Source organism: Takifugu flavidus, chromosome 19, assembly GCF_003711565.1.
Source record: "Takifugu flavidus isolate HTHZ2018 chromosome 19, ASM371156v2, whole genome shotgun sequence".
NCBI classification, from domain to species: domain Eukaryota; kingdom Metazoa; phylum Chordata; class Actinopteri; order Tetraodontiformes; family Tetraodontidae; genus Takifugu; species Takifugu flavidus.
Window position 1 is genome coordinate 720,729 of NC_079538.1, and position 19,391 is coordinate 740,119.

At 42.2% G+C, this 19,391-nt stretch overlaps 1 protein-coding gene and 1 long non-coding RNA gene across 3 annotated transcripts in view; one reads left to right on the forward strand and one right to left on the reverse strand.

Moving 5' to 3' along the window:
- The window catches only part of cnih3 (cornichon family AMPA receptor auxiliary protein 3), a 44,658-nt gene that overhangs the window by 15,376 nt on the left and 9,891 nt on the right, over positions 1-19,391 (forward strand). Inside the window, 3 exon segments of the mRNA XM_057016949.1 lie at positions 1,323-1,370; positions 16,078-16,190; positions 18,816-18,959. Of these exon segments, the coding sequence (XP_056872929.1) occupies positions 1,323-1,370; positions 16,078-16,190; positions 18,816-18,959 (305 nt within the window).
- LOC130516137 (uncharacterized) lies at positions 3,876-5,728 on the reverse strand. 2 transcript variants are annotated; one of them, XR_008947363.1, is made up of 3 exons: positions 5,030-5,728; positions 4,625-4,850; positions 3,876-4,032 (listed from the first exon to the last, which is right to left on the reverse strand). It is a non-coding gene; the product is annotated as an uncharacterized LOC130516137 (long non-coding RNA). The 2 variants fall into 2 exon arrangements; XR_008947364.1 differs by having other exon boundaries at positions 4,625-4,853.

The following is a 19,391-nucleotide window of genomic DNA, read 5'->3' on the forward strand; positions in this document are numbered from 1 at the left end:
TCCAGGACTTCATTGTTTTGAAATCAATCCGTTGACGGTACATTTCCGTAAAATGCGCCAAAATTGAAATTAGCTAAAAAGTCATGTAAGAATTAAAAGAAAACAAAAGACTTGGAGAGATATCTCGATTAAAAGAAGGGCTCAAGAAAAACCAGCACAGACTTCTCATAACAGCATAACAAACATCATTTGAGAGTCTTAAGCTCTTCTATAAACATCAATTATATGTTAATTAATAATGTGTGTGGTATGAAGGGAGGTTAGATATTAATTGCAATTAGGGTTAAGGCTTAAATTATGAAATTATCATTTAGTCAACGTGGGTCTGATGTAGGGACCTTTTTGACCACTTTAGTATTCAAGTGTATTTCACCTATTATACATAATAACATACATACATACATAATAAGTATATAGTGTAAAAATCCACAGCAGCCTGTGAAAAAGGAGGAATATTGCACCAAATATAAATCTGGATTGTTTCTCTGGGCCCAGCAGTCAATCAATCCAGATTACATCATCACTGGCATTAATATTTGATAACGGAGTAAAAGCCTGGGTGAATAGTTGCTGTTCAGAGTCAGCACAGTGGTTCGTGCTGATTTGACCATTTTACAGTTGATTTCTCTACAGCTGACAACACTCAAATATTGAAACGTTATAAAAAACGTGGAAACAATCAAATAAACCAACTAAATAATAGAAAAATTAGACAGTATGGTGTATGAAAATAGTTAGTTTGAGAGTGATAGTTTCTGAGTGCATGGTGAGTGCAGGTTTTAAGAACATTTCAAATTGTATAATGTACACAATGACATACATATACATATATACATACTGTGTGTATACACACACATACACACATAGGGTAATCCTGGATGGGTGGACAGATGGATAAAACTGCTAACTTTTGTCTTGTTTAACATCTGAAATTGGTCTGAAAAATCAATTCAAATCAAATCATCTTTCTTTTGCACCTGTTACAACTGAGAGCAGAGTTTCTAGGCGCTTTCCAGAATCCCAGGGCCTGACCCCCAACAAGCAACAGTGGCAGGAAAAACTCCCCTTTACCAGGAAGAAACCTTGAGCAGGACCAGGCTCATGTAGGGGGACCCTCCTGCTGGGAAGAGCTTACTCTGACAGTCAGGCAGTAGAAGTGAACTGTGGTTCACACTGGTGCTCCAGCAGCACTTTATTTAAATCTAATGAGGAATATAGGCTATTTCAGTCGGGTCTCTTTGGAATATAATCAATGTTTAAGAGCAAGATCGATCAGTCGGCCAGTCAATCAACCTGTCTCCTCACTCTTCTTGTTATTGCAGAGGGAGCGACTGCGCAACATTGAGAGGATCTGCAACCTGCTGAGAAAGGTAAAAGATTTACTGCTAACGGCCTGTGTTGCTTCTAATGCTGCAGGGTTTTGTGTTTCAATATTTATATGTTGGAAAAACAAATTTTTGGTTCATCGTTCAACAAAATATAAATGATGATAAAAATAATAATATGGAATGAAATCCTCTGTGGAAATTGTGTGTGAAACCTTGATATTGTTGCCTTGTATTTTACCAACACATCAACTTCAAAGAGATGCTCTGTGCTGTGTATGTATGTATGTGTGTCTGTGTGTGTGTGTGTGTGTGTGTGTGTGTGTGTGTGTGTGTGTGTGTGTTGTGTGTGTGTGTGTTGCTTTGCCTCTAGGACTCGAGTGTGAAGAGGAGGAGAACCCTCCTCTAGATTCTTTTTGACGCCTGTTTCTTCTTCATCGTCACTAAAACCCCTGCTGTGTATGCACTATTTCTCCATGCAAATGTGTGTGTGTGTGTGTGTGTCTGTTCATCACAAAATATACACACAATCATACTGGGATTGTTGGAATTAGCGATCCATCATTATACATTGGTGTATTTAAATCGCATAAAAATGAGGCAAATTAGATTTTCCATAGCTACAGTTAATTCATTTTTTAGGTATTAGTTCAGATATGTTTCAGGAGCACATCTGAAACATATCTGAACTAATACCTAAAAAATGAATCCTAACTCATATAAAGTACTAAAGGTGTAAAAGTGAATATTGTCTTCAGGGTTCTGGTGTTACATCAGTTATAATGATGTAACCAGAATAGACAGTTGATTTCTACTAAAAAGTTGACTTATTTTCCAACTGGTTATCATTTAATGCAGCTTAAACTGTTATAATAGAACAGAAGAACTAGAAGTGGGAAGAGAACATGAAAGCATTCAAGTGATGTGGAACGTGGTTGCAGTTGTTGAGTTTCCTGCTCACTTTGGTGTTGTGACTGAGCCTGGATGTGTGAGGCGCTGATGCAGGATCTGCTGCCTTCTGGTTCTCTTCACCTACAGAAGCTATTCAGCCTGGTCCAAGTGGCGCCGTCTCAACGTGGTGGTCCTGATTGATTCAGTTAAATTCCTTGGCTGTGATTCATTGTGTGACTGTTTGACAAACATGCTGATGTATGGACAAGTGCCATTTCTGCTCTCCATACAGTGTGCTGTGTTATGATAGCTGTTCTCTCTTTTGGTGGCCTGGAAACTCAATGCAGATGACAGAGGCTTGAGGCGGTTCTTTATACTCTAGTGTGTGTGTGTGTGTGTGTGTGTTATTCATCAGATATGCAGGCTTGTGGCTTGAAGCAATGAGCCGGCACGTTGTCACAGCAACTGAGCAAACCTGAGTGTACTCATTAGCACTCTTCCATCCTTTATTTTTGGACTGGTCTTCTCCTTTTCTCTCCTTTTCACCTCCTCACACACACACACACACAGACACACACACACACGCACACACACACACACACACACACACCCACACACACACACACACACACACACACACACACACACACACACATCCTTATAATTCTATCTACCCTAACCCTAACTGGCTCAGCCTCACTTCCCAAAAAGGTCCTCACTTTGTTAGTAGTATTTTGGTACTCAAGTAGGAGAACACATGCGCAAACACACGTGCACGGGCACATGCATATAAGTCTTTTCAGTTTTGACCCAGTTCATATCCAGCCAAGGACTCATAAACTGGGCGATGTCTCGTAGAAAGTAAAGACAAACAATCAAAAACAACATCTTAATCCCTACTACAACAAATAAATATACTGTACATCTAGGGAGCTTTTATAGCTATATGTCAGTGGCTGCACAGAGGTCCATATTCTGATTAGTGTTCATAGTTGGGGAGGAATCCACTGTAATTACTTTGAACTATCTTTGAACTATTAAAACTATCTTATTCTTTTCCTATTTCAAAAGGTTTCAACTTAATGTGCACAGAATATGCATCTTTTTAAAATGAACCCTATTGCAGGCTTATTGGAGCTGCATCATTTCTCGATTGATCCCCCCCATCTGAACCTGTGGGTGTGTGTGCATGTGAGCGTGCATGTTTTTAGAGCATGTGTAAGAAGCCTGTGTAAATACCATGGCAATAGATTAGTCAGCTCTGAAGTGCTGTTGTGAAGGGCATGATCTAAATGCTGAAGTAAGCTTGTGTCTGATGAAGCGAGACCTCGGAACAGGAACGATGCCGCCTTTTTACTGGGGAGCTTTGGATGTCCACTGGGACCAGCATCTGTGAGATGCTCCACGCTGCATCAGACACAAGCTGCCGGTATTAAGAGCTTCTTGAGTGCAGAACAAGCTGCAGTCATTTATGACTTTTATTTTGTTGAATACATGAATGACGGCTTTAAAACAAGAGGTTGAGAGGGGAACGGATGCTCCTTATTCACACAAATGGCTGTTGAAACATGTGAATCAGCAGAAAAAAAATAAAATAAAGAAAAAGATTAGAGCATTTAAATATGAAAATGCTTCTTTTTTAAACGCATCACCTTTTTTTTTTTTCGGTAGATAGAAATCATTTACTGTGGGGTTTGGAATGTTAACTGGGATTAGTTTACATAGGTGGGGCCTTGAATTGTCACAGCTGAGGTTGATTTATCTTGCATTTCCTCACTGAGCCGGCAGCATTTGCATTCTTGGATGGTTCCTGAAACTATTTCAGAAATGGAAATAATCAAGACCCATTAGTGCTGCTCTGTACAGTAATAATGTTATTGATGAGGACATAGCAAAGCTGCACATATTGATTATCTGCCATATATTCTTTCACAAAGTTTGGCTATGAAGTACTTTTCAAATTTTCTCAGCGGTTTCATTAAATGGAGCTTAATTTGAGCAATGTTGCTCGTAAAAGCCACGAGAGATTGTTAGAGCTGCCAGGCCGGCACGGCACAAAGACGCTGAACTAACACACCAGTAAAGCATGCGAACCAGTGCTGCCTTGATCCTATAGATATAAGGAGAGGAGACCTGAGAGGTGACGCAAATCGCTGAAGGAGGAGGTGGGAGAATTAATAGAAACGGGGCAATATAGGAAAGAAGGGGGAAGGGAGATCTGCTTTGAAGGGAGGAGGATGCGGCCGCCGTTAGATAAGGCAGGAAATGAATGTAGATGGGATGTACGGTGCAAAGAGGCAGGAGTCATCAGATAGAGAAAATGTTTTCCAGAGCTAACGCTGATTCCGTTGAATGGGATGCAGAAAAGCACATGTGTGAATTCCCCACATCCCCCATGTCCTACCCACCGCAGGAAGATTCGTGCATGAATGCTGGCGCGTCTGGATATTTGCCAGCACTCTAGGATGTTTGACACCGTGTCCTGGAATCGATGCAAACGAGGACAACATCCACCAAACGATGACTCACGCACGTCGATCTGGGCTCTGAGGACTTCAGCTCCTGTTCCCGGAGAGCTCGCCACTCTGTCACCCCTGGAAAAGGACTTTTCACAGCTCTCCCTGCTGTGCGGCTCTGCTAATATGCATTCATTAGAAGCGCGTGAGGGATCACTACAAGATTCTGCTGCTTTATTTGGTGCATTCTTCATGTTGTGAGGAGAAGAAGAATGAACCTATTAACTCAGTGGGGTTGCAGTTGTCTGTCTGTCACAATAGAGGGCTGTTTTTTTTTTTACAGATCTCTTGACTCACCCTCTTTTTTCTGCTCATATGTGCAGCTGATGAGACAGGAGACCCAGAGGCGCTGACCTCCTCCACCTGCTCCTCAGCTAGGTCCATTTTTTTGTTTTTGGTTTATCTTGTTTGAGTTCACCCTTAACTCCTTCATGGTGTTTCAACACTGCCTGTTATTCCTGGGAATTAGAGTAACGAAATTAAACCATAAAACAATCCGCCTTATTACTGTGAATGTAAAACACCAGAGCACAAACAGATTTTGGAGATTTCCCATCTCAGCTTCTTGTTCTGAAAGACTTCAAACAGTTTGTGATTTTGTTAGAATATAGCCAACATTCATTTCTTTATTGCTTCGCTAATCCTCCGATCCTCGTCATATTTGGCCTTGCAATGCTCTAATGGATCCCCATGAATCCATCAAAGAGTTTACTCCTTCAACCAGACTTTTCTTTTGGCTTATCAGCTTACAATCCCACTAGTGGAGAAAAGGTAGGCCACATTCTGGCATTAGCTTTGATGCTGCTAATGCTGCTAACATTTGTCTGTCTTTCACATGCCGTTCAAGGATGTACAAAATGTTACAGACAGTATTTCCATTATTGTAGTATGAACTGTAAACTTATCCAGTCTGCTGGCAGCTGAGCCTCGGGCAGCGTACGGTCCGTTCTGAGTGTCTCCTCCGTCAACATGAGTCTTGTTAACTGCTTATCTGCAGCAGACACATGTCACATGTAGGTCAAATTATGACAGCTAAGATCAGCCCCACTGCTGTAAATGATTGATTACCATGAAATGAATGTGGGTTCATCACAGACAGTCGATACAGATGAGTTTTATTTCTGTCATTATGGTTGAAGCAGCAGGTTTTAGTATTTAACAAACAGTAATAACACTGAAGCTGAGGCACATGAAGGCAAACAGGAGAGTCAGAAATGATAATCTATGTAATCTAAACCAGAGTGAAGGAATAATCCCGTATGTTTGTACCACAAAAACCCAACCATCGGGTTAAGGAAAAGGAAAAAATCTTAATGGAAGCGTAAATAGTTTAAATAGTTAAATACTCTATGGGGGGGGGCATCACATCCAGGTGAGACACATGGAGGGTTATTGCACTACTAGGCAGGAAAATGTGACTCCAAAACAAGGAAACACAAATCTAAACAAGAAAGGTACAGTGAATTAAAATTAAATTTAAAAATAAAGATTTACTTCCTAAATCCCAACCAGACTTAGTTTGCCACTTCTCAAATTTGGTGTTGAGCTAACCTCGATGCTGCTGTTGAATCTTCAAAGGGGCTAAGATGTGCTAAAAATGGTGAGTGGACACTGTCGGCGCCCTCCTTTTTCAGACCCTGCCGCCGTCTCCTCCATTCATCACTTTCATCCTGCCTTGTACCACCGCAGGTGCGTCTCTGCTGCTCTCGCTTCACTTTCCCTGCCTTTAGAGGCACCGCTAAAGTCTACCGCTTTTCTAATTATTTGCAAAACAATCCTAATGACCTGCAGCAAAATGAAAAGAAAAGCGTTAAAGAACGCTAACATGTAAATTAGAAGCAAATGATGATTCTAGTTAGGTTTGAGAAACAAGATTTGAGGTCAAGGCAGCGTTGGTCTCATGTGGTCCACAGGATGTTTTTGAAGTTCCAGTACACAGGTTCTCCTCCTCTGCCCTCCAGTCTCTCTCTCTCCTTTACTCGCTTCTCTTTGAGATTCATGCACAGTGAGCAGAGTGTCGTGGGGCCACTGAACAGCTGTCCGGCACACTGCGATAAAAGTTTGCAGAGGATGGAGGACACAAAATAAAGCGGTCTTCCTGTGTGGTGCATCCTATCTCTGGGGTATGTGCAGGACAGGCTGGTCGCGATGTGGGTGGATGCGTTCTGACTGCACTTGACTGTCAATTCAATTCATCTTTATTTATACAGCGTCTGTTGCAATCAAACATAGTCTCTAGGAGCTCTACAGAATCCCAGGGCCTGATCTCCAACAAGCAACAGCGGCAGGAAAAACTCCCCTTTAACAGGGAAAAAACCCTGAGCAGGACCAGGCTCATGTGGGGGGACTCTCCGGTTGATGGTGGGGCTGGGCAGAGAGTCTGTCTGTTGATTCATGAACTGAGACAAACTTGTTCCGGAGGGTCAAGCGAGCTTTACGTCAGTGAGGTACATATAATATAGATAAGGAAGATCCTTCCATCAGCCTCCAGGTGTTTAGAGATCTTACAGTTTTAATAAAGCATTCTGCACAGATGTGCACACAAGCTAAAGAGGAGCAGGAGCAAGGTGAAGAAGAAAAGTCCCAGATTGAACCCCCAACTTTTTACATCATGCAGCGACTTCCCCTCCCCGCAACGGTCAGATTTAGATGGCTGGGAAGTGTTTTCACAAGCATCTGCCACGAGCAGCATATTCAGATGGCTCGCAAAAGTGTTACAAAGCAGCTAACATGCTTAATTCTCCACCAGTGGCAGCAACATCACACGGGGCCATTTGATCTTTGCTCATTTGAAGTTGGGGCCAGCATCTGTGCGCCTGTTGGCTGCCAGTTTTGTGTGCAGGGATTTGGGATATACCCATCTGCTCACCAGTCAGCCCTGATTTCAATAATATTTGAGAGCAAAGGATTCCAAAGGAAAGGAAAGGATTCCACTTTCAGCACAGGTGTTTATTCTGCAGCCTTTTTAAAGGTTGATATGAAGCAGCCCGTTTCCAGCAGGGGCACGGTGCCTCTTGCAGGAGCTTTCTCGCCTCTGCAGCGGATCACCTCAGGATCAATGATGCAACATGCATGCTAGTTATGCAAAGATGAGACCTCGCTATCCGAAAGCCGTCTGACTGGTGCACTCTCATATTTGTCCACACGTTCCCACGTGTTTTTTGTCTTGTGACAGATTGTAATTGCGATAATGTTTCGTTTGTTGGCAGGAGCAGGATAATCAGTACTAGTGACAAACCTATTTTTTAGGCTGATGACAGTGACGTGTGTTCATCTGCTGCATCACTGCTACAGCATTTTTCTTTTCTTATTCATCTCAAGGCACGAGTATGGGGACAGTTGAGATATCTGGAACAATATTATCGCTCGGAGCGACTTAATGACTATAATTTGTATATCCCAGTAGAGTCTTTAGAGACTGTCTTCAGCACTGGGGCCTTGTAATCATCATCACTTTTACTTGATTGGTAATAGCATTGGAAGGGTGCCAACACATTATTTAAAACCTCAGTTTGCACCAGGGAACCAATGAAAACCCTGGATTTGGGTGGATTAACATAAATCTGTTTAGCTATGCTTACAGGGTCGATTGTTAAGAAAAAAAAATTAAAAAGAAAAAAGAAGGTGTGCAAAGACTGTTTAAAGCTCCCACTTAAATCCTCATAATACACAGTCCATGGCACATGTGTATTATATCCTATAGCACACCGACACTCAAACACACACGTTTCATCTGTTTCAGGTAATATGTCTCCTGATTTCAACAAAATTTTTAATGTTTTGCTTCATGTGTCCCAGTGACAAATACCATAGCATTCTCTGGTCCCCTCCCCACTCTGGTCCCCTCCCCAATCTGGCCAGCGATGAGATGTTTAGCCGCATGTCATCGCTTTGTCGCTGGCTGTCACAGTGGTGCCTCGAAAACCAGGTGGCCTTTATAGACAATTGGAGCACTTTTTGGGGAAAACCTGGTCTGATTCTGATCATACTTATCTGATAGATACCGGGTTGCTCATGTCCATGGTGTTCCCTCCTCATACAGTAGGGTTAGCCATGGAGTTCCTCAAGGTTCTGTACTTGGACCAATCCTCTTCACATTGTACATGCTTCCCTTAGGGAACATTATTTGGCAGCATGGGATAAATTTTCATTGTTATGCTGATGACACTCAGCTTTATTTATCCATGAAACCAGAGGAGACAGAGAAGTTAGTGAAGCTCCAGACCTGTCTTAAAGACATAAAGTCCTGGATGTCTTCCAATTTCCTCCTCCTTAACCCAGGAAAAACTGAGGTCATGGTGTTTGGTCCTGAACCTCTCAGGGATAGATTAGATCACACGATCACTCTAGATGGTATCTCATTGACATCTAGTCTCTCTGTGAGGAATCTAGGAGTAACTTTTGATCAAAATCTCTCCTTCAACTTCAACATTAAATTAATCTCTAGAAGTGGCTTTTTTCACCTGAGGAACATCACAAAGATCAGGAAGCTACTGACGCGGCATGATGCTGAAAAGTTAATTCATGCATTTGTTACTTCCAGGCTGGACTATTGTAATTCTTTATTATCAGGGTGTCCAAACAACTCTTTAAGAAGCCTCCAGTTGATACAAAATGCTGCAGCCAGAGTTCTGACAGGTATTGACAAAAGAGATCACATAACTGCTGTACTGGCGTCTCTTCATTGGCTGCCCGTTAAATTTAGAATAATTTTTAAAACCCTTCTTTTGACCTACAAGGTCCTCAGAGGCCTAGCTCCATCCTACCTGGAGGAGCTAGTGATACCTTATCAGCCCAATAGACCGCTCCGCTCTCAGAATGCTGGTCTACTTGTGGTTCCCAGAGTTTCTAGGAGTAGAATGGGGGGCCGAGCATTTAGCTACCAGGCCCCCCTGCTATGGAACCAGCTCCCTGTCCAGGTACGGGAGGCTGACTCCATCGCTACTTTTAAGATCAGACTTAAAACCTACCTCTGAAAAAGCTTATTGTTACTAATTCTGTAGTTCCAGTTACTATCATAGATCGACAAATTATCATACTTAGGGGGTCGTCTAATCGTTAGGTCACATCTTAGCTGTGCTGTTATTGGCCAAAGCTGCCGGGGTCCAGAAACATGATCACCTGACAGGCCTCTGTCACCCCACTGGGTCATGGTTTCCTCTCCTCTCCTCTCCTTTCCTTTTCTCTCCTTTCCTCCTCCTCATCAAGTAGACTAGTTTTGCTGATTCCTGTGTAGTTTTTCTGCTACCCCCCCCCCATTCATTTACAGGTATCGCCGCCTTCGGAGCTGCATGATGACCTCCGGCCCCGCTGACCCATTGTATAGTGTATTTTTGTGTGTGTTTCTGTGCTCTGTGCCTCTCCTCTCCTCTCCTCTCCTCTTCTCTATTCTCCCCCTCCTTCTCCTCTCCTCTCCTCTCCTCTCCTCTCCTCTCCTCTCCTCTCCTCTCCTCTCCTCTCCTCTCCTCTCCTCTCCTCTCCTCTCCTCTCCCCCTCCTTCTCCTTCTCCTTCTCCTTCTCCTTCTCCTTCTCCTTCTCTTCTCCTTCTCCTTCTCCTTCTCCTCTCCTCTCCTCTCCTCTCCTCTCCTCTCCTCCTCTCCTCTCCTCTCCTCTCCTCTCCTCTCCTCTCCTCTCCTCTCCTCTCTCTTTACCCAGCCGGCCATCAGCAGGAGGGTCCCCCTACATGAGCCTGGTCCTGCTCAAGGTTTCTTCCTGTTAAAGGGGAGTTTTTTCTTGCCACTGTTGCTTGTTGGGGTCAGGCCCTGGGATTCTGGAAAGCGTCTTGAAACAATTTTGATTGTAAAAGACGCTATATAAATAAAGATTGATTTAAAGATTGATTTGACTTAATCTTAGCTAGAGGCCCCATTACACACATTGCCAGTCTCAAATCTCATCAACACTCAGGGAGGGAACACGCCTGAGGCCTGGAGCAGCTGCTCTTGGTCTTCTACTGGGGGGGGGGCGACATCAACTTCCTTGCAAAGTGAAGACACTTCCAATTTGGTGCCCATCATCTGTGCACTCAGGGTGAAAGGACACCGTCAGCAGACTGGCTAATGCTACTGTGAGCTTGGACGTTTAAACCTTTTAGCTTTTGGGTCAAAGGAATGTTGTCTTTCACAGGCAACAATGCAGTGCAGTTTTCACCAGACCTTCTTCACCGGGAACACTTCCATCCGCTGAGATGAGGCCATCAGAGAGCCTTCCAAGTTATTTACCCTTTTAGAAGGAAAAAGATTAAAGGTTTGTTCAAATTTTCGACGGACTAGTCAATCTAAACACCTCAGGTGTTGCATTCAAATGTCTTCACATTTGGATCCAAACATTTTCAGATGAATGAATATGCACTTAATAATGCAATTTCTGAGACCAATCTAAGATGTTCACAATCTGTAAAATTTCCAATTTAACATAAACTTTAAACCAATTTGGGATCAGATACAGTTTTACAATAGATCTGGTTTTTGCACATTGAACAAAAACAATCGGAAATAGGTGTGTGCAGCCTTGATATACTTTATTTGTCATAAATCCATAAATATGTTGTGATACTGTAGCCTGTAACCTGTTGTAGATATAGATGAGACTCCCACTAGGGGGTGCTACACTACAGAGGAGTGCTTTCATCAATTTTATCATTGTACTTTAATCCCTTTTTAGCTGATTTAATTTAACTCTTAACTACAAGGCAGTGATAATGTTCCCTACATAAGAGAAGTCTTCTGATTGGGCTTTACCTTTGTATTATCTGAATTCTCTTTGAAAAGTTAAATGGACCATGTAGGTCCTGCTCCACCAGCATCTCAGAGGAATTTGAATCATCTAAAGGTCGTAAAATATGTACAATTTCTTTGTGCCGAGCTTAATTACAGCCGCCTGTTCTGAAGGGCTTTGCGAGTGTAATTGGGACTGCGTCCTTTTTGATCTGAAGAGAGGGAGGAAAGGCTGCTGTGGTTGCTAAAATGAACATCCACGTTCCACCCCACACAAGATGGAGCATCCCTAGCAAAATAGGTCTGGATTCAGTGAAGGTGGGAAAATTTGGAGAAGGAGAGCACCATATGTTTGCTTGTTGGCAGAAGGCGTTCTGCATCTGTGCCTCTGTTGCAATGCTACAATTTACAGCTGCTGCTGCTCAGTCTTTTGCACCGTGTGCATCCCACACCATCGCCAACTGGACGGTCCCCCTGATCCATGCAGCTGCAGGCTAATCCACATCAGGACAATCAAAGCCTGAAGTCATTGCGGTATAATATGGGACAAAACGGATTTGATCAACCCTTAAGCTAACCCTAACGGTAAATAAACCTTTGTTTGTTACAAACCACCCACGTACATGGGCACACAAGCTAATCTATCTGCTTTTTATGCACCGCATATGAAACATACAAACAACAAATACAACAAACGCATAGAAAATATGGGTCTAATTAAGTTCAGGTAAACAGGTTAAACAGTCAAATGTAGAGGCCATAGTTTGATATGTGTGTCTTCAGTGCTAGGACAACTCACTACAACTCAATAAAACCTTAGATTTCTCTTATGCTTTTCACAGTGCTGTAAATAAAACGGCTCCTCCCTGAACGATGCCTCTCCGGTGTTGCTGCTGGGTGGATCAGATGGGTCTGAGGGTGTCCTTGAGCAAAGCAGCAAAAGAAACAGATCTTAAGACTCAGCCAAGCAGATGTCCAGATGGGTCTCTTAGTCAACACACACACACACACACACACACACACACACACACACACACACACATTCCAGATAGTCTGTATTTGTAGGAAGGAAATGTGTAAATTCTTTAGTTGCGCTGAAATTGAATGTTTGTGCTTCACTTCACTGTGTGTTTATGTGTCATTTGCATTCTGGCCCAGTTATGATGCATTCACTGAACTGTGAAATAAGAACGTGAATGTTCAGGAGGAGCCCTGGGTCAACCGCACCTGCGATGGCGCCACAAACTGCAAAACCCATCCAGTCTGTTTGTAAAGGTGCCAAATAAAATTCAGGAACATGAATGTGAGTTTGATTGAATGAAAATGAAACTGTGGGTGGCAGTTTGGGATGGAAACCCACCTTCCGTCGGTAACAGCAGAGAAATCTTTCTGCTCGAGACAGTGCAGCAGCTGCTCTGCTCTGCAGGGATGTGAGGGGAATATGTGCCTCCTCACATTGTTCTGCACTGTCCGTTATCACCAGAGGAGCTGCAAAGTTTACATTTTACATAGGAATGAATGAATAATAGATGGCTACCTCGGTGGAGCATTCAAGCCAGAATGCTAATGATGCCACAGACTCAGGTTCATATGAAAGATTCATTCTGTCTCCAAAGCTCTGGCTTCTGTTTTTTACATTACTATTGAAACAACTCATGGATTGAGTAGTAGTACTATAGTTTTTCTAGCATCACCTATAGCACACAGGGAAACCAGAACAGCTATTTATACATTTCAACAAAATACTGCACATTAATTCTCTAATAGAACCTTTGACTACCGGTAATGCTTATTTACTGTTTGGAGTAAATGGTCCCCTCTGACTCGTAGATGGTCGTCACCCCTCGTTCTTTATTGCAATATAATGATAATAAGACCTGATGTTGTGCAAGTTTAATGTCCATAAATTGACCGTAAAAAAAGAAGCTGAGGCCAAAAATCTGTATAGGTTTATTTAGGCCCGGTGACATCTCTGGAGTCAGCGTGCGCTGTCATCCATCGTCTTCACTCCAGCCATGTGACGTGCACAGAGTTCTGGGTTTGCACCCTCCACCCTCTTTAGAGGCACACTTGCAAACAAAAAACAACAAATTAACCGAAATATAACAATGCCCATGATGATTAGACTGGTTTCCTTGTGTTATTTATATGCTCTAGAAAATCATGTTGGCACTCTCTTATTATAATATCTTTCAGTTAAATGAGATTTTATTTTCTCCTACGAGTGACGACAGAGGAAAAAATAAATCTCAGTTTTCCAGGATTCAGAGGCTTCGCTATGACACTCGAACTAAAGCTCTTATCAGTTCTCTTGATAAAGTTGGAGAGGTTCCTTGTTGAAGTTCACACGTGTGAAGTTATTCATCATTGTAAGGTGCCAAAGTTGGCAGCGCATACGAGGGAACGAACCAAACCAAGAGGACAGGAGAAAAGCCTCCAGAGCTCAGAGATCTGTGACACACGGCTGTGAAGAGATTCCAGAGCACAAGGAGTTCGGAAGAACCAGGAGTCTCCCCTGGTCATACCGAGCAATCTGTGGGACAAGGTCCTCCCTCAGCTGAGCTCCAGCATCGTGCTTTGTTGGAGTTTATTGGGGAGTTTTTCCACAAATGGGACTGGGAGAGTGGTCAGGGTTGGTGGAAACCTGAATCCAGCTCAGCAAAAATAGACCCTGACAGAAAACCAGCACTTCAGACTGGACAATGGCCTGGAGGACTCAGCCAAGACAACACAGGACGGGCTCAAGGACAACTCTGTGAATGTCCCCGTTACTAACATAGCTTTCTGTTTGGGTTAAATCCCTGCATGATAAAAGGCCTTGAACTTCTCAAGCGGACAAATATTCAGCATATTTTTATATAACTTTATCTTCTCTGAGAAGACCCCAGTGCAAGTTTCATGTTTGGCTTAAGTGTTTGCTGAACTACTTCCCAATAGGTTGCTCTCAGCTAACACATATTCAGGAATTGAACAAGGTGTGACAGAAATGGAGGGAAAAGGCTCAGTGTGACTATTTCTTTTTTTTTAATGAGCTTTTTATCTGTGTGGGGAGGACAGCGCCTGTGTGTGTGCTGCAGTGCTGTATGGACTGCACCCGTGTGTGTGTGTGTGTGTGTGTGTGTGTGTGTGTGTGTGTGTGTGTGAGAGAGAGAGAGAGAGAGCAAAAGCAAATGGATATATTTAGGTTTTGTCTTAGCAGCAATTTCCTCGCCTCCTGCTGTTGCTATTCAGTGAAAATGTGTTTTTCTGTTATTAGGAGCCGTGTGACCCTCTGAATAATGCATCCTGAATGCTGCCTGGTTGAAGCTGTACACGCTGCAATGTTCAAGGCCATGTGGTGCGAAATGGCATCGTAATGCATGGTTGTTAAATATACATGAGCTGCAGAGTGGCCTTCTTTTTGAGCTAAATTAACTGCAGCAGCAAGTCTGATGTTGGTAGACAACAATGTTTTTTATCCACCTTTTTGTTGCTTTTTTAAATCTTAGTGCAACGTAACTGCGCACAGGTATGAGATTTCTGCTGTATCAGTCTATGTAATGTAAAGGTAGGGCCAGGTGCACGTGTGTGGCGAATCAATCACTTTCTGCAGCTTCTGATTCTTCCATCTGCTTTTGTTCTTTTATTTTATTTATCATGCAGCTTACAGTATGTTCCTTTTCACTATTTTTTCCCAGTGAGAAAAACTACAAATGCTGTATTTGACATTTTATATCCAGACAGAATATTTTTTTCCTTATACACCTTTGTGTAGCAAAACAAACAAACAAACAAAAAAAGCAACAAAAACCCAAGTAAATGAAAAGTTTAAAGAGTTTATTATTGTGAGGCTGTTGTGGGAGACCTTTGACCTTGAAAATATGCAGGAATAATTTAAAAATTTGCTTATATTCGAAAAACTCCCACATGGTATACATTTAAATGATGGAGCGTCATGGATCACAAGGAAACTAAAGTAATAAAAGCTACCCAATCAGTATCAGAGCCTGCTCCGGAGGCTCCATAGGTGAAGTATGTTAAAAGTAATAAAAGCTACTTTTGACATACTTCACCTATGGAGCCTCCAGATGAGGCTCTGATGCTGATGGGGGGGTGAATTGGCTGGCTGGGATTGGCAGCGACCTCACAGACTGTGATGCCCTCATGTTTCACCAGGAGCTTGTCTTCCATCAGTGTGTGCTTTCCATTGAGAAGCTACGCTCTCCACAGTCCACATGGGGGCATTTAGACATAAAACTATCTCAGCAAAAAGAGACCCTGGAATACTTGCAGATAGATAGATTTGCAGTGGCTAAATTTAGGATAGGCGACGGATTTAAATGCTAATGACGGCACTTGAGGTGTTTTCTTACACCTGAGGGCCCTTAATATGCTAATGTGGCATCTGCTAACCAACTGCCCTTTACTTTAATACCGCAGCGGTTCATTGGTGCTGCTCTTACATTAGCACAAATGTCATTCAAGCTATATTTCAGAGCTAGAACCGACAGTAGGGCAGTAATGTTTAAAAAAAAAAACATCAGTGTCTGACTGGCTAACGTTGCAGAAGCTTATGAGCTTGTATAGTGCCACCGATTATTGCTCCATGTCTTTTCTGGATGGGTCATCCTGCGCTTTTCTCCTCCCCAGCTGGTGCTACCAGAGTACTCCATCCATGGACTGTTCTGCATCATGTTCCTGTGTGCCCAGGAGTGGCTGACTGTGGGTCTCAACATCCCCTTGCTCTTCTACAACACATGGAGGTGAATATAAACACCCAAGTGTGTGTGTGCGTGCGTGCATGTGTGCGCCTTTTCACTTGTTTTACTGCTGGAAACAAAGATGAAGAGCTTGGAGGGTCAGCCCTGCCACCGGGAAAGGTTATGGGAATGTTAAGGACTAACATCTGTATGAGAATGATAATCAAACACAATCTCATTCAAAGATTTTTTTTATTGAACCTCTTTTCAATCGCCTTTTTTATTTTAAAGTAAAAACATCTACATACAGTATAATGTCCATGACTTGTGTGGACCATTTGGAACAGTTTGGAAGTAAACTAATGTGAATCTCAGCAGTTTCTGCAAACTAGGATGACCTGGAACAGTCTGATTGGATATATGAGAAGAGTGTTAGCTGGCCTTTTTTGACTTTTTTAGAAGTGTCCTATAAACCCTGGACTCAACATTGCATAGTGGGAAATCCTTATAGTTATGGACCTTTAATAGATGAAACGCTCTCATCTTCAGGTATTTCTGATCCTCATAGCCACATGTACACTCCCTAATCACTAACTGTGTAGGAGGACCACTAGCTGTCCAAAAACTGGCTGATAAACAGTGGTTCTCCAAGCAGCCACATGCTGTTCTGACATTAGCCTGAAAGGTGTGAACTTTGGCTTTAATCCCCGCTGTGTTGTTTGAGATGCACTGCTGACAAACGAAGAACTCAAGTTCATATTTTTGGTTTTCCACTGTAGTCAGATCTCTTTAAAGCTCATGCAGAAATCAAGAGGTTGTTGTTCATATACTGAACTGTTCTGCGTTTGCATTTCATTTCTGCATGCATTTGCAGGAAATAATAGGGACTCCATCATCGAATAAGCCATCAGAAGCCCCAGCAGTCAGTAATGCTATTGTGTGTCTATCTGCTCCACTGCTTATGTTCAAAGATATGAGATCTCCCCCAGGAGAAAACGCTGATGAATAATAATTAACCTTCGTGCATTTGTCTCCCCTTTTGTTGCTTCTCAAATTCTACAAGGTTTTACATCAAAATCAATAAGTCAGTTCTCTTAGTGGGTCATTAAAACCTGATGAATTTGGCTGGTTCATTAAAACATCCACTTATTTTAACATACTCCAAACTAGAAACTTTAATCCACAGCTGTATTAAGCTTTTCCAGGAGTGTTTGCATTAAATGGAGCTACCTTCCGAAAGGACCTTTCTGTTCCCTCTAAGACAAAAGGGAGATTCCAGGAAGCAGAAGTCTTGGCCATGTTTGTGTGTCTGCAGATAAACACTAATTGCTTTAAAGGTTTTTAATGATGTAAGCAGGCTCCTTTCACTGGGGACATTCCTGGTTTATTAAAAAAACAACAAAAAAACCCAAGAAAGAAACATTTTGCCAGACTCTCACAATAAGAGCGGGGGTGGGGAAGGAAATTCCAGGAGATGCCGGCCATGTGGTGCTGGACTTTTTTAAAATGCTTGGGCTGCCAGCTGATTAGATCATTTTCCGAGCGTGTGTCTGTGTTACGGAAGCTGTTACTGCTCTCTGCTCACTGGATTTATGAAATTCATTCATATCTTGATATACAGCCCACATTTAAATGCCATAAATGGTCCACAATGGTCTAGTAAGCCTCATTTTTTCCCCAATAAACACATATAGAAGCTACAACAAGTAAGTGATGGGATGTATTGGAATTCTGTTCTAATCAGCTACTCTAAAATTATCTAAAGTATTCAATGAGTGGAAAGAGTGCATATCTGAATATCAGGATAATGACATCATAGTTCACATCAACAGCTTTATAATTAAGGTTGCATTATATTATAATGGGCGGAATATCATTTATTTAAATGATGTATTCATTTTTTTAATAAATATATTGTTAAATATATTTATTCATTGCCTTTTTTTATTGCTGTCCATCATTCAGCTCTCCATGTATGAGGAGATTCATGGGGCTTATACAGTCGGAACAATTCCTTCTTTCACCATCAATATGCATCATTTTTAAATGCGTTGTTGCATATTTCATACACTCAGATCATTGAATGCATACAGAGAAAGATGAATGTACGCTGGATTAATTTCATGACATTTCATTTCAGTTTGTGCTCATTTATTTATTCTCACCCTCTCAGACAGCCGATTTACGTCCATCAGCCATCAGCACTGAGGTGCTGTTGTGAGACGTGGACTTTTTAATAGATTGACATGGAGTCACCATTTCAAAAATCAAGTTTAAAAAATATATATTTATGTATTTTAAGAGTTGAATCTATCATTAAAAAAAGTTATTGCATGTTTTCCTGCTTTTCTTTATCTAAGAAAAAAGATATGAGGACCAAATTATGGAAAGTGATGGACGGAGAGGCTGTGGAAACAAATTTAGGAGCATTTGTTTGGTTCCTGATGTGGCATCAAAAATCACCGATGTGGTCAAAATTGGGATGGAAGAAAAAAATCCCAATTTCCAACATATTTAACATTTTTTCCCATGTCAGCATCATGGTGGCACCCTCTGAACTCATCATGGCATCTTTATCCACGCTATTTCCTTTTCCATTTCCTCCCATCATTTACCCCCCTCCCACCCCTCCCATGGGGTCTGGAATGGGTGAACTACCCGTGGTGTGGTGTTTGCGCCCTGTGGTAGGTACTTCCATTCCCCAACGGACACAAAGGAGCTGCTCTATGACCCGGCGTCCGTGATGAACGGGGACACGCTCAAGTTCTGCCTGAAGGAGGCCTGGTGCAAGCTGTCCTTTTTTGTCCTCTCCTTCTTCTACTATCTCTACTGGTGAGTAGTTCACAGGCGTGCTGTGTCAGGAGGGTGATAATTGGATTACATGTAAAGAGATTACATTAATCTGATTACAACAGCTAAAGTAAAGCACAATGAAGTGAAAGTGGAGGCCATTAGAATAATAAACGGACAGATGTGCACCTCAAAATCTGGAGTCCCTTCTTCATTCACCTGGTTGGTGAACCCAGTGCTGGTGCAAATCACTGAATAAAGCAACCAGTTCTCTGGCAGCCACATGCAATGTTTACACTTGTGTCCAGTTACTTAGAGCCAGCTTCATTACTGCTAATGCATGTGATGTTAAGAGAAGTTGATTCTTTACTTCATTGACAAGCACTACGAGATGTTTGAGAGCCAAAGGTTTTTCCTTCTCTCTGTTGTTACAGCATGTTCATGATCTTGTCCATGTGTAATAATGCTGTCATT